The sequence below is a fragment of the Bos taurus genome, chromosome 23 (genome assembly GCF_002263795.3).
Source record: "Bos taurus isolate L1 Dominette 01449 registration number 42190680 breed Hereford chromosome 23, ARS-UCD2.0, whole genome shotgun sequence".
NCBI classification, from domain to species: Eukaryota; Metazoa; Chordata; class Mammalia; order Artiodactyla; family Bovidae; genus Bos; species Bos taurus.
The window spans coordinates 48013024-48026981 of record NC_037350.1 but is presented as its reverse complement, the minus strand read 5'-3'; the positions used below and the strand labels follow the sequence as shown (position 1 = coordinate 48026981).

General features: G+C 45.3%; 1 protein-coding gene across 2 annotated transcripts in view; it reads right to left on the bottom strand.

Moving 5' to 3' along the window:
* Positions 1 to 13958, bottom strand: part of SSR1 (signal sequence receptor subunit 1) — a 30129-nt gene that overhangs the window by 7879 nt on the left and 8292 nt on the right. The window contains 4 exon segments of one of the 2 annotated variants that reach the window (NM_001102122.2): positions 4104 to 6362; positions 11266 to 11359; positions 12700 to 12778; positions 13538 to 13614. In NM_001102122.2, the coding sequence (NP_001095592.1) occupies positions 6295 to 6362; positions 11266 to 11359; positions 12700 to 12778; positions 13538 to 13614 (318 nt within the window). In that variant the 3' untranslated portion in view covers positions 4104 to 6294. 2 annotated transcript variants of the gene reach the window in all.

The window sequence follows — 13958 nt, the reverse complement described above, 5'->3', positions numbered from 1 at the left end:
CAAATAATAAAAGGATGTGTTTTGACAGCCTGTAAGACCAGTGCAGGGGGCAGACTGGACTAAGGGAAATAACCAAGGGAAAAATGGTGTTCTTGGGTTTACCAAGCTGGGAAAACTTCGACTTCCAGATGCTCAAGGAGCAGGAATTAACTCAAACGTTTCATGAACTAGTCAGTTCTGAAAGGTGGCCGGGTAACATTCTCAGACACAGTCACCGATGAAATGCACACTGCAGAAGAACAGTGTCATAAACAGCCTGACCAACACCCAGGGCTGCTGGGGCTAACACAGCGAACACCCGAGTCCTCCTGAGCTGAAGCAGGAAACGGAAAAAGAAGCGTTCTGAACCAGAGACATTCCCCCTGTACTGAGTGGATTCAGATTTCTTTAAAAGCCCTTAAATCTCTACAATTTTGAAATGGAGAGAACTGAGATCTAATTTAATTCATGTGTGCTCTCTGCTGAGTTGTGTCCGACTCTCTGTGACCCCATGGACTGTAGCCCACCAGGCTTCTCTGTCCCTGGGATTCTCCAGATGAAGCGGGTTGCCCTGCCTTCCTGCAGGGGATCTTCCCGACCCCGGGATGGAACTGCGTCTCTCGTGTCTCCTGCACTGGCATGCGGATTCGTTACCACGGTGTCACTAGGCAAGCCCAATTTAATTCACAGCAGAGGTAGAATTATTAAGACTGTGTTAAATACTTTAAAGGCAAATCACTGACCTTGGGCCTGAGATCTGACGCTGGATAAACCCGTCATGTTACTGAAGAAAGACAAGAAGTCAGATCGGGACATTGATGGAGGGGTATGGGGTGAGGAGAAAACGTTTCTGCGAAGGTGAGCCACAGGCGGTTAGAACAGCAGGGGACCTGAGGGCCAGGGGGCAGACTCGTGGGTCAAGGCCAAGAACGGACCGCACACGCGGCCAAGGGGCGAGCTGAGACCCCGGGAGAGGTCTCCGAGGCGGAAGCCGAGCTGACGGCCCAGCGAAGAAGGGGACCTGGAGCCAGAACCAGCTGACGCGAGCTGAGGCCGGAAAGTCTCCGTGCGGGGCGCCCTGGGGGGCGGCCATGTCCACCCAGCAGGCCGCCAGCCTGGCCACAGCCCACCCGGCTCCCCTGGGCGCCCGTCAGGAGAGGCCCCCAGCCCGCCGGCCGGGCCGCCTCGCCCCGCGGCGCAGGGACGGCAGGCCTCGGCCTCGCCAGGTCGCACCTCCGCTCGCGGGCCGCAGCCAGCGCCGCGAGGGGCGCGCCCTCAGATCACAGCAGCGGGAGCCCAGCCGCGCGGTGGCTCCGAGAGCAGGGTGCGGCGCTCGGGGCTCCGAGGACGGCCCGCCGGGAGGCGAGGAGTCCCCCGGAGTCGCAGCCGGCGTCCCGGGCACCCTGACTCCCGGCCGCGGGGGCGCCGACGGGACCCGCCTCGGAGGAAGCGCCAGGCGCGGCCCCAGGGCCGGCGGCCTTGACGGGCGTCTGGAGGAGGGACAGGCGGTGAAGGGGGCGCGTACGGAGGCGCGAGGCGGGGCGAGGGTCCCGACACACGGGCTGAGGCGGGCGCCTGAGGCCGCAGGGTGTTCCGCTGGGGCTTTCAGGAGCGTTTTGGGGCGGCTACGGCACTCGGGGCGCTCGTGCTCAGCAAGGCGCGCAGGTGCGGACCCACCCGGGCCAACGACCAGAGCTCCCGGGGCGGCCCTTCACGGTTAAAGCCAGAGCTGGCCGCCCGACGCGTCCAGCAGAAGGCGTTCCGCTCTCGTTAAGAACGAACACCGTTCAACTTCTGTCCCCCCAGACCTGCACCGTCAGGCCACCCCGGAGCACCGCCTCTCCTCAGCCTCGTGTCCCCACGACGCGGCAGCACCCGGTCACCTGCTGCGGGGCCTCAGCACCACAACCCTGGGGGCACAGGGGGCAGGCTCCCCAAGCCAGAGCCCAGGGCCCCCAACCAAGGAGGGCGATAGGATTTCAACCTAAGCAGACCCAAGGGCTCCTAAACTAGTTTTAAAGAGAAAAAACCCACTGAACGTTGAAGGACACAGGCCTGTGTCAGTCTAGGAAACCCGCTGGGCCTCGAGGGACGAGCTGCCGTCTCGCGGTCACCGCCGGCTCCTGGCCAGGGCCGCCTGTGTCCCGACCCCCTGGCTGGCCCACCACAGCGACCCCAACCCCTCCGAGGCAGCTCGCGGAACTGCGAACTGGCTTATCCGCAGGACAACATCTGACCAGTCCTCTCTCTGGGAGACGGCCAGGGAATGCTAGCCCCGTTTCCGTCTTCTTTAGACCCCATTAGGTTTCCACACGACTGTGAACTAGAAGCTGGGGGCAGCAGGCCAGCGGAGGGGCGGACCCCTCCACGAGGTGACCATCACAGACGCCTGCCTGAGGGACAGCAGTCAGGGCCGTCAAGCCGTCTTTCGCTGGGATCTATGAACCGGAAGGCTCGTCCTTTACGTGACTCTAGGGGATGCTCGGTTTTCCTGGGAACCCCATCTGCACGGTGGACGGGACCCATGACTCCCTGCGCCCCGCCCTGGGCAGAGAGCACGGGCATCTTCACTCTCGCCTCCAACACCAAGATGAGCTTGTCAATCCCTGAAAACAAACATCTATCCTGAAGTGTTTTTAACCACCATGATTTTGAAATAAATAACCGTGAAGTTATCTGAACTTGCTAGCTGCCAGATTCTAGAAAACCCAGTATTTGTAAGCTGCCCCAGTGCTTGGTTTGATGGCTTCCGCCTTGACCCCGGTGCAGGGAAAAGGATGTGAAGGTCGTAGAGTCAGTCGGGCCAACCCCAGAGGCAGTCTGTAACCTCATGCGAACTTTCAACTCCGGAGGTTTGGTTTTTTCCTGGTGCGTAAAAGGAACAGCGTCACCTTTCAGCAGACTGTTGTGAGGGTTTAGGAGATGAACGGAAAGGCCCAGCAGAACACAGCATGTGGTTGACATTTTCTAAGTTCTTTCCCTGCCGCCTTAATGGAGCCTAAACCCTAGTCGTATTCCTGTGTGAAAGTGAAGTCGCTCAGTCGTGTCCAACTCTCTGTGACCCCATGGACTACACAGTCCATTGAATTCTCCAGGGCAGAATACCGGAGTGGGTAGCCTTTCCCTTCTCCAGGGGATCTTCCCAACCCCGGAATGGAACCCAGGTCTACCACATTGCGGGCAGATTCTTTACCAGCTGAGCCACCAGGGAAGTCATACTCCTACATGATTCCAAAGTCTGAAACTTCAGATTACGTAATTAACTACTGTTAAAGTCCAGCCTTTTGTGTAAAAGGATAAAATCATAGGAATCCCGAAGAAATTTCAGATGCTGGCAAGTCAGTCTCCAAGTTTTGTTACTTTTGCCTGCTCTCTTGTAAGGATGACGATCTTACCAATACCGATCAGCTTGACTAGAGAACCTAGAACGCTCCCTAGACAACCAGGGTCTCATTTATACATCAGGCTGCTCTTCACTAAGCTGGGGATACTAGTTCAAAGAAAAGTAGGACTTTACTTAACAAAATTAGAATGAATTTAATGGTTTTACAGTTACAAATGATGCTGTCCAAAACTCTGGTAAACTACTTCACATCTGGAAATGTCTTTAAATGGAAGGGTGTAATTTAGCAAAATCCTGTAGAAATGATGTGTACTGCCAAGTTCATTGGTTAAGAAAAATCACATTACTTAAATGCACTAGTCTTCCCTCATGCCATGGGAAGGGGGATCACCGATCCACACGAGACACGTGCTGTTCGAGAGCCGCACGTGTCACGGTTATCCACGCCTGCTCCTCTAGAACATCACAAGTCCTTAAAGAAGGGCTCCCGGGTCACCCCACTCCTGCTTCCGCATAGAACCGAAACGCAGCTTCAGGCTTGTGAAAGCGAGCACGCCTTTAGGGCAGGAGCGTTTTAATTTTTTAAGATCTAAATGTGCCTTTTTCTCCTATCAAAGTGACTATTTTCTGACACTTATTTAAAATTAAAAACTAAAGTCAATCAATGATCCTTCCCTTCTGATTTCTCCTATCCCCAGGCGTCCACCTCGGAGTTCACGGGAGAGGAAGTCTCTCCAGTCCCTGTAGTCAGACCGTGAAATAAGCGATGCAGCTGCACACGTGAGGTGAGATCCATGCTTTATCAACACGTTACTCTCACAAGTCCCAGTGACAGGCTCGACACACAAGACTCTCAGTTCATTTTACAGACTCTGGAACCAAGGTGTTCAAAAGGTGAATTCTGAAACCATGGTTGGTGCAGCAAATTAATGTATCAAAACAAACAAAAGCTTCATCCAAATATTTACATTTAAAAAAGACATTTAAAAAAACAGGCTACTTATTAAGTGTGCTTGAACAAACCATGTGTGGAATTGAATTCCATTCATTATGGAGTTAGTTTCTGCTAAACACTGACACTACAGAGACCCCTGGCATCTGAGGATTTAAGAATTTTCAAGTGTTCTCAATCTATGCTAAGAAAATAAAACATGACAGATGGTTTCCGTGCGCTAATTTGGACCTCAGAAGTGGAAGGGCTAGTACATAAGGCAGGTTACTCACGAGCCAGAGGCCCGGCACCCGTAACCGGGCCTGGCTTTGCCGCTGCCTAAGTATCACCAGGAATTCAATAAAATGCTCCGTAGAGGTCACTGAATTTTGTAGTACACCTCACTTCATTATATCCCTGTAATTTCACAAACCTGGGACATTCACAAAAATGTTTTGAAATATATTCCTTCCGAAGGCGGAGGGTCTCCTATATTACATCAAAGTAAAACCCATGCAGTTTCTTAGAGCTCACAGAGCTTTTCCAAAGTAAACTATTGATCGTACAGCCCAATTAAAAACTCAAACACTGTTTCACAGGCACAGAAAGTCACAGCTCAGCACAGCCAATGCAGTTAATCTGACACCTCAGCCCCGCTTGCAAAGCGGTTCACAGCTATACAGTCACTCGCTTCCTTGACGTCAGCTTTGGCTCAGATGTTTAAATACTTAAGCAACTTGGAAAGATTTTTCATTTCTGTTCTGTTATTTTCTTGTGTGAGCATGGGTGTAGGGGGAATTATAATAAAGAGGGATTAAGTTCATTATAATGAAGACAGATCAGGAATAAAACAGCTACTAAAACTTCATTTACCATTTCCTTACAAAATATATGTAGAAGAATATGGCTTAAGGACAGAGGGGAAAAGCCTCTTATTTGTTCGTACTATTTTACTCTGGTGCTTACCCAGTCTGACAATGTCAAACTTAATTTACCGTCAAGGACAAGGGAGACTAAGAGGAATTTTATGAAGTCCAATTCATTTTGGTTTTGAGATTCTAAGTGCTTAAGATTTTGGAGTTTTTCAGATTAACTTTAAAAAAAAAAATCAATAACCAAAATACCCCAAAGATTAGACAGAAAACAACTGGTTAACCATTAAAAATTATCCAACTCTTATTAGAACTTTGCTTAGTCTGCAGACCAAGGCAACGTTTCTTAAGCAAGACGGTTCGGTTGAGAAAAACGATCTCTTAGGGGAAAAACAAAACCAGAGTGGTCTCAGCCACTCCACTGCATCTCTCGGGTCAGAAACAGAACAACGGACAACAACTCAGTCTCCACAAAGGTACCATTTTCTTTTTTTTTTTTTTAAAAGACAGTGACGTTGGTTTTATGGATCAAAACCAGAATTTTCATGTTTCACAATTTTGGTGCTAGAGATCCCCAAATTGCCTAACTCACTGGGGAAGGTTTCTGAAGGTGTGCATTATAGTAAACAGCAGCAAAATACCCAACAACGTTACTGCTAAAAGCAGCTGCTCCTGCTTGCGCCTTTAGAATACTAGCCGTAAAACAGCAAAAACCCGCACATCTGTGTCAGCAGTTGGGATGTGAGCTACTCTAAACAAGAAACAACTGTGAACAGTCCAAGGCAGGACCTCTACAATCATACTGGGCAAGCGCTGAGTTGTGGGGAGAAAATGTCAGCACATGCCCAAGAGGAGACAATGCACACGTTTAGTATTCTAAAGGCTGCTTCAGGCAGGCCAGCAATGATTCTGCTAAGACCAACTGCTCACATACACACGCACGCACACACATAGATTTTAATGGTTTAAAAAAAACCAAATTTGTTACTTTAGAAAAATAAATGCAGTGCATTTTCAGCAATATGATCGCCACAGACTCTGATTGCTCAGTCCACACGTAAGTAGTAGCCGCCTTCTATGGTGATATGGCTTCTCTGCACTAATTCCCATCAGGCCGAAAAACATTAGGGCGGGTTAAGTAAAGACCGAATTGTTGCACAAAGGAACATTTACTCATCAGATCCCACTGATCTCTTCTGTGCCCGTTTCCTGGGCAACCTTCTTGGTGAAGCTTTATCTGGAAGAAAAGAGGAAGTTTTAACTTGCCTGACTATATAAATGTGTTCAATTCAATAGCATTTTTCTTCAATTTTACCATTTAGTTCAAAAAATAACACACATGCAAGAAGACCATCACCAATAAACGTCTCTTACCCAGCACAGGTTTCTAAACTGAATGTTCAAGTCCTTCAAGAGGTTAACTCAAAATGAAAAGTCTACATACTTGTAAGTTGCTAAGTAAATCTTAGAGGTCATTACCACACACACACACTTTTCTGGGTAATCTTGTATGGTGACAGATGATGACAAGGCTTACTGCGGTGACCACTTCCCAGTGTACACAGATCTCTGTCCTTAGCTGTACACCTGAAACTGACAGGCCATTATGACTGCCCATTAAAACTCTGCAACTAGGGCGGGAACGGTCTAACTCTGGTCACGGTGACAGTGAAGCTACCATGCAAAATCTTCCTGCAGTCTACAGCTGAGCATGTTTATACCTGCAAAAGGACAATCTTTACAAACAGCATAAACAACTGACACTGGTTACAAACTAAGACAGGATTCACAGACACAGCACCACGCACTTGGCACAATGTTCAGCAGTTTCACAAACCACCTGCAATGAACAGCAGGTTAGAGGAAACCACACAGAACAGTGTCAGTGTTAGAACCATTCTCCACAAGCAGGGTTTCGCCTCTTCTCTGACGTTAGTCTTAGTGTGGTCAATTAGACCAAACAACCCGGCGCTGCTCCTTTCACTTTCATCCGATGGGAGGAGTCATCCTGAAGTTTATTTAACAAGTAAAAGATTGTCTTCTCTCTGACCACTGTCCTTTTTATTTTCTAGGAGCACCTAACCTATTAGGAATGTAAGTTCTTTATGGAGTAAGTTACAAATTATCCTCCCAGTATAAAAAACACATAGTAAATGTTTACAACGAATGTTTACAAGCTAAAGACTGTGCTTAAGAATTAAACGCCTGAAGTATCACATGAGAGCTGGCCTCTGTGCTTAGGCAGCAGGTTGGTGATGAGGGGCTTCAGGGGTTGGTGCCTGACAGCAAGCACAGACGCACCTTCTGGTGAAGAAAGCCCACAACTTTCACCAGGTTTCCAAAAACGCCAGACTATGAATTAATTGCCTTTTCTACCTCTATTTTATTTTTTAAAATAAATAATAATAGCTAATTAATTAGTGTTCACCACCCCCACCCCCAACAAAAATACTTCAGAAATCAGCCATTTACGTGGACACAGCTGTTACTATAGATATGAAATGGTCATTACTGACTCCCAATGTCAACCCCTGCAGCAGAGTTTTAAATACAGAAGTACACGATAAAAGTCTCTAAGAACCTGCAAAGCCTATTTGTTCAACAAGTGAATTTCACTCCAACAGTAGAACGGCCCGCTCCAACTTACCTTTAACAGTGAGTCTAGAACCTTGCCCACCCACCTGTCTGCCCATCAGTTAAGCAGCAGACACATGAAACAGAGAGCGGCCTGGAATCATCCAGCTTTGGGGAAAGCGGCTCCAAACGCCACAAAAGCCCAGAAAGTGGCGTTTCATTTCAGCAAAGAAAACTGATGCATATACCACGCCTCTCAGTCTCCAGAGGAAAACCACCACCTCACCACTCCCCTAACCCCCGCAAAACCCAGTGCCCAATCATGACACCTGAAGCCAAGCCTCATGTGTGCAGTTGCATCAGTCGTGTCCGACTCTGTGCGACCCCATAGATGGCAGCCCACCAGGCTCCCCCGTCCCTGGGATTCTCTAGGCAAGAACACTGGAGTGGGTTGCCATTTCCTTCTCCAATGCATGAAAGTGAAAAGTGAAAGGGAAGTTGCTCAGTTGCGTCTGACTCCCAGCGGCCCCATGGACTGCAGCCTACCAGGCTCCTCTATCCATGGGATTTTCCAGGCAAGAGTACTGGAGTGGGGTGCCATTGCCTTCTCCAAAGCCTCATTTTAACTGTAAATGAAAAATAAGGTACCATTCTATAGCATACTGATAGATTAAACATGTGGGAACAAAGCCAGTGGAGGTGATAGAATTCCAGTTGAGCTATTCCAAATCCTGAAAGATGATGCTGTGAAAGTGCTGCACTCAATATGCCAGCAAATTTGCAAAACTCAGCAGTGGCCACAGGACTGGAAAAGGTCAGTTTTCATTCCAATCCCAAAGAAACGCAATGCCAAAGAATGCTCAAACTACCGCATAATTGCACTCATTTCACACGCTAGTAAAGTAATGCTCAAAATTCTCCAAGCCAGGCTTTAGCAGTACGTGAACTGTGAACTTCCTGATGTTCAAGCTGGTTTTAGAAAAAGCAGAGGAACCAGAGATCAAATTGCCAACATCAGCTGGATCATGGAAAAAGCAAGAGAGTTCCAGAAAAACATCTATTTCCGCTTTATTGACTATGCCAAAGCCTTTGACTGTGTGGATCACAAGAAACTGTGTGGATCACAAGAAACTCTTTCAATTCTGAAAGAGATGGAAATACCAGACCACCTGATCTGCCTCTTGAGAAATCTGTATGCAGGTCAGGAAGCAACAGTTAGAACTGGACATGGAACACCAGACTGGTTCCAAATAGGAAAAGGAATATGTCACGGCTGCATATTGTCACCCTGCTTATTTAACTTATATGCAGAGTACATCATGAGAAACGCTGGACTGGAAGAAACACAAACTGGAATCAAGATTGCCGGGAGAAATATCAATAACCTCAGATATGCAGATGACACCACCCTTATGGCAGAAAGTGAAGAGGAACTCAAAAGCCTCTTGATGAAAGTGAAAGTGGAGAGTGAAAAAGTTGGCTTAAAGCTCAACATTCAGAAAACGAAGATCATGGCATCCGGTCCCACCACTTCATGGGAAATAGATGGGGAAACAGTGTCAGACTTTATTTTTCTGGGCTCCAACATCACGGCAGATGGTGACTGCAGCCATGAAATTAAAAGACTCTTACTCCTTGGAAGAAAGTTATGATCAAACTAGATAGCATATTCAAAAGCAGAGACATTATCTTGCCAACAAAGGTTCGTCTAGTCAAGGCTATGGTTTTTCCTGTGGTCACGTATGGATGTGAGAGTTGGACTATGAAGAAGGCTGAGAGCCGAAGAATTGATGCTTTTGAACTGTGGTGTTGGAGAAGACTCTTGAGAGTCCCTTGGACTGCAAGGAGATCCAACTAGTCCATTCTGAAGGAGATCGGCCCTGGGATTTCTTTGGAAGGAATGATGCTAAAGCTGAAACTCCAGTACTTTGGCCACCTCATGCCAAGAGTTGATTCACTGGAAAAGACCCTGATGCTGGGAGGGATTGGGGGCAGGAGGAGAAGGGGATGACAGAGGATGGGATGGCTGGATGGCATCACTGACTCGATGGACGTGAGTCTCAGTGAACTCCGGAAGCTGGTGATGGACACGGAGGCCTGGCGTGCTGCGATTCATGGGGTCGCGGAGAGTTGGACACGACTGAGCGTCTGATCTGATCTGATCTGAACACTTGAGGATGATTAGTGAGAGAGGAAGAGAAACAGGAAACATCATACACTGCTGACACTACCACCTTTGGGGAGGCAACAGGAATACTTTCCACAAAGACATACATATGCTTAGACCTAGCTATTCTTTTAGGAAATTATCCCGGGTGGAGAGTGGGCAAAATAGGAGCCTGGGGCCAGATGGTACAAGTGCCAAGGATCTGATACACGGAAGGCGACTGGGCTGCCACCAGGACACGGCTGAGACAGCATACCGCAAAAGGGTCTCATCTCATCATAAGGAAACACCTGTGGGGGACGGTGCCGACTAGGTGACACGATCACTTCATCAACACCAAATCATCATGGTGTACATGCAAAACTAACGTCCCATGTCAACTACACCTCAATTTGGAAAATTATCCCATCATCTTATTTTTAAGAATATTCATTGGAGAATTAATTTTAAGAACCAAAAAACCCTGGAAACAGAAACTGTTCTATCCTTCAACACGGAACAGGCTTAATCAATCCTAACACATTTAAATAAAAGAACTGTAAAAGAATACTATATGGTTGGTAAAAACGAGGTAAGTATGTAAGTAATCACCATAGAGACACCCAAGGCACGAGAACTCAGGCTGTAGAACCATGTGCCACACGACCCCACCTGTGAACACAGACACAGAAGCACCAGACATGCACACTGACACGCGTGTAGAAACCGGCTAGAGTAACACGTGAACACAGTGACTCATGGAAAATGGGACTGGTGGAGCCAGCAGGTGGCGTGAAATTTTTCACCTTAAAAAAATGAGGTCATACTGCTTTTATAATGTTTTTTAAAAAGTCTGCTTACCACTGGAGAGAGGAAAAAAACTACATTCTCCTATACAGATTAGTATTTCACCAACTGCATATATAATAAAACTGAAATTATATTAGATAAACTCTCAGGCAGTATGGTAGGTTTATTCTTTCAAATACAATGGGTAGCTGGCAGTTTGTTTTCTAATAAACAGTGGTAGAAAACTGTTGTTCATTAAACTTACTATACGATATTCACATGCTGCACAAGAGCTCTCAATACTGTATCAAATACCATTAAAAAAATTAATTGCCTCACCTCTTCTACTCTGCACTGAAGCAACAGGAAAGAAAAAAAAGATAGGGAAAGGTTAGGAATATAGAGAACTCACACATCTGTACACAAACTGCAGATGCGGAAGTATTTCTAAATTAAAAGTATACATACAGAACACAGTAAAAATGTAAAGCATTCATTAATCACATCGGACTCCAGAAGTAATGAAAAGGTAAGTGCTAAGTAGCATCAACCAGGCTTTTTTTTTTTTGCTAAATCTAAGACATTTACTTCCATTTAAGAGAAAAATTTCCAGCCAAATTTGAGTACTTACTGATCTGGTTCAGAGTTTCCTGAGGAATCCAGCTCATGTCGACGTCGTTTTGACTCGAGGTTCCCATCTCTACCTTCTGAATGGGCCTCTTGCGCTGAGAGAACACAGAAGCACCACGTTACAGGAGCCCCAGCAGCGTTTTATTACTGTCATTTAAAACGACCTCTATCAAGCTACCTGCTGAACTGTCTTTAGATAAACATGTTCTCTGCTAGTTCTAAAACGTATTCCTCAATTATTTTTTTTAACTAGACAGGGGGAAACCATATCTACAGCAATTATAAAGAATAAGGAATAAGTCTTCACAATTATTTATTTCCAGTCTTTAACCTTTTCCTCTGCTCTAAGGCTTCATATGTTAATACAACTGGTAGACCAAGTAAGAACTACTATTTATACAATGATTTTTCTCATTTTGGGAATCTGAAGAATACATTTATTTTCACATTCAACAAAATGTGGGATAATTACTGAAATGTTGCATGCAGATTCCTGCATTGTATCTAAATACACTTAAATAGCTAGTATAAATAAAACAAAAACATGCAATCTCAGTTAAGCTAACAGCCTCAAACTTTGTTCCTTGAGTATTTGCAGCAAAACTGCAAGAAAGAAAAGAGACGGAACTCTACCCTTCAATCCTATTCTTTAAAAAATAATAAACCCCATCTAATTATTTACATAAGAAACCGAACAATTAATTACAGTCTGAAAACTCAATCTTAATACACAGAAAGACAACTGAAAAAAATGGTTTATCCCTAATACATGAATTTATAGCAAAAATGCTATTTTATGAAAATGAGGTAATGAAAGTTTAAGCACTACTTCTCTTTAAAAGATAATGACTTAACATGTACTACCAATATCACAGAGATTTAACTGCCTGACTAATTGCTTAATAAATAATTGTCTGGAGCCAGTGGACATCAATATATTTGACACAAACCATGTTACACACTGAAAGGAACAGTATGGATTATTCCATTTTGGGGCTTTTGTTTGGAGGGTGGGGAGGAGAGGGAGATGAGGACGCGGGGGAAGAATTAACCACCGTGTTCAAAGCCAGGAGGCCATGACCACACGAGGGCCTTCAACATTAACACTTCACTACTCCAGCAAGAGCAAAATTCGGCCAATTTCACTCTTTCTTTTTCAAACGAAGACTCATTTAATTGCTAATTAGAAATGGGCCCTATGATCAAGAAGCTGCATGGCTAATAAGTAAAGTAACACATCCATCAACTGCATGTGGCAGAAAATTCTAAACAAACCCAAACACACCCCCAAGGTCTCATCTTCAAGCTTCATTTTAAAAAGGTGTAAATCTATAAACCCACAGTGAGCAAGCAGGCACAAACATGGAGACTGTACTTGGCACTGTACCGACTTCGGAAGACCCCAACAGGAGCTGCTTAGTTCAAGCGTGTTTACCTTTCTAGATTCCAGGAGCTGATGAAGGCCAACGACAACCAGCAGCCCGAGACCAGCCAGGAACATGTACATAAATATGCTGATGTCAAAGGAGAAGACAGAAACCTGCTTCAGTTCGTAAGAAATACCACAGCTAATTAAAACTACAACTGAGTTTAACTCAGAAGACCTGTGAGGTAACTGCAATGATAATTCTAATACAACGTATGTTTTCCAAACAATTTGTGGGGAAAAAAAGAGTAAAATATTTTAAATTCAACTAAGATGAAGGTAATAGTTTCATGAATTTACCTTTATCTTTAACATCAATTAGTCTTCCCCCTACTCTGCCAAAAGGCACATGATCTACAATGAATGACTTCATAATTTGTTATATTCTAAGCTCAGTTAAAATAAATGCATTAGGTTTTGTTCCTCACAGATTTTGCACGATTTTATTTAGAAACTACTCTTTGTGAATCACAAGTATACACTGAAAAATGATTCGGTATTCACGAAGAATACATTTTTCAAGATAAAAATCTCCTAATATATTTTCAGTAACAATTTTGGAGGCATGCAACTTCCATTAGGCTGTTGACTGTAAAACAATTTAAAGACAGGAAGAACAAAAAGTGAACTATCTTTCTAAATCAATTTTTGTTAGTTTTAACCACCTTTCCTAACGTGCTCTTATTAATCATTGTTGTGAGAATCATCTAAAGTGTGGAGTCAAGTGGTCAAGATTTCACCCCATCCACAGCAGGCTCCATTTTCACCATGAAACACCAGGATGAGACGCGAGCCTCCCAGTCCTGCCTTCTGAGACCAAAATCTACATCCGGCAAAACTCACTTACGTTTCTCCATCTAACCCATCTTCTCTCTCGATAATTGTAACCGTTTGATTGAAGACAGCATCTTGGAAAACATTACCCTGTTAAGAAAAAATAAATCACAAAAATCTGGAATGCACTAGAATAATGAAAGCCTGTAAGATTTCTTCAAACTGTCATCCTAATATGCACTACAGCTCTCTAATCACTTACAATATCCTAAGACTCAACAGAGTCGTGCCTAAGTGTACTAAGTCAGGGACTCAACATTATGACGTTACTTTGTCCTACAAAACAAAGAATGACTCCAACTTTGCTAAAATTGTCCCCACTTTCTTTGAAACCAGGGAAGTGAATACACAGTAAAACGTACAGAAAGAAGCAGAGAACACAGAACACTCTTCAGCTAGAAGCCCTGGCTTCTGCTGTATGTAACCCTTCAAAC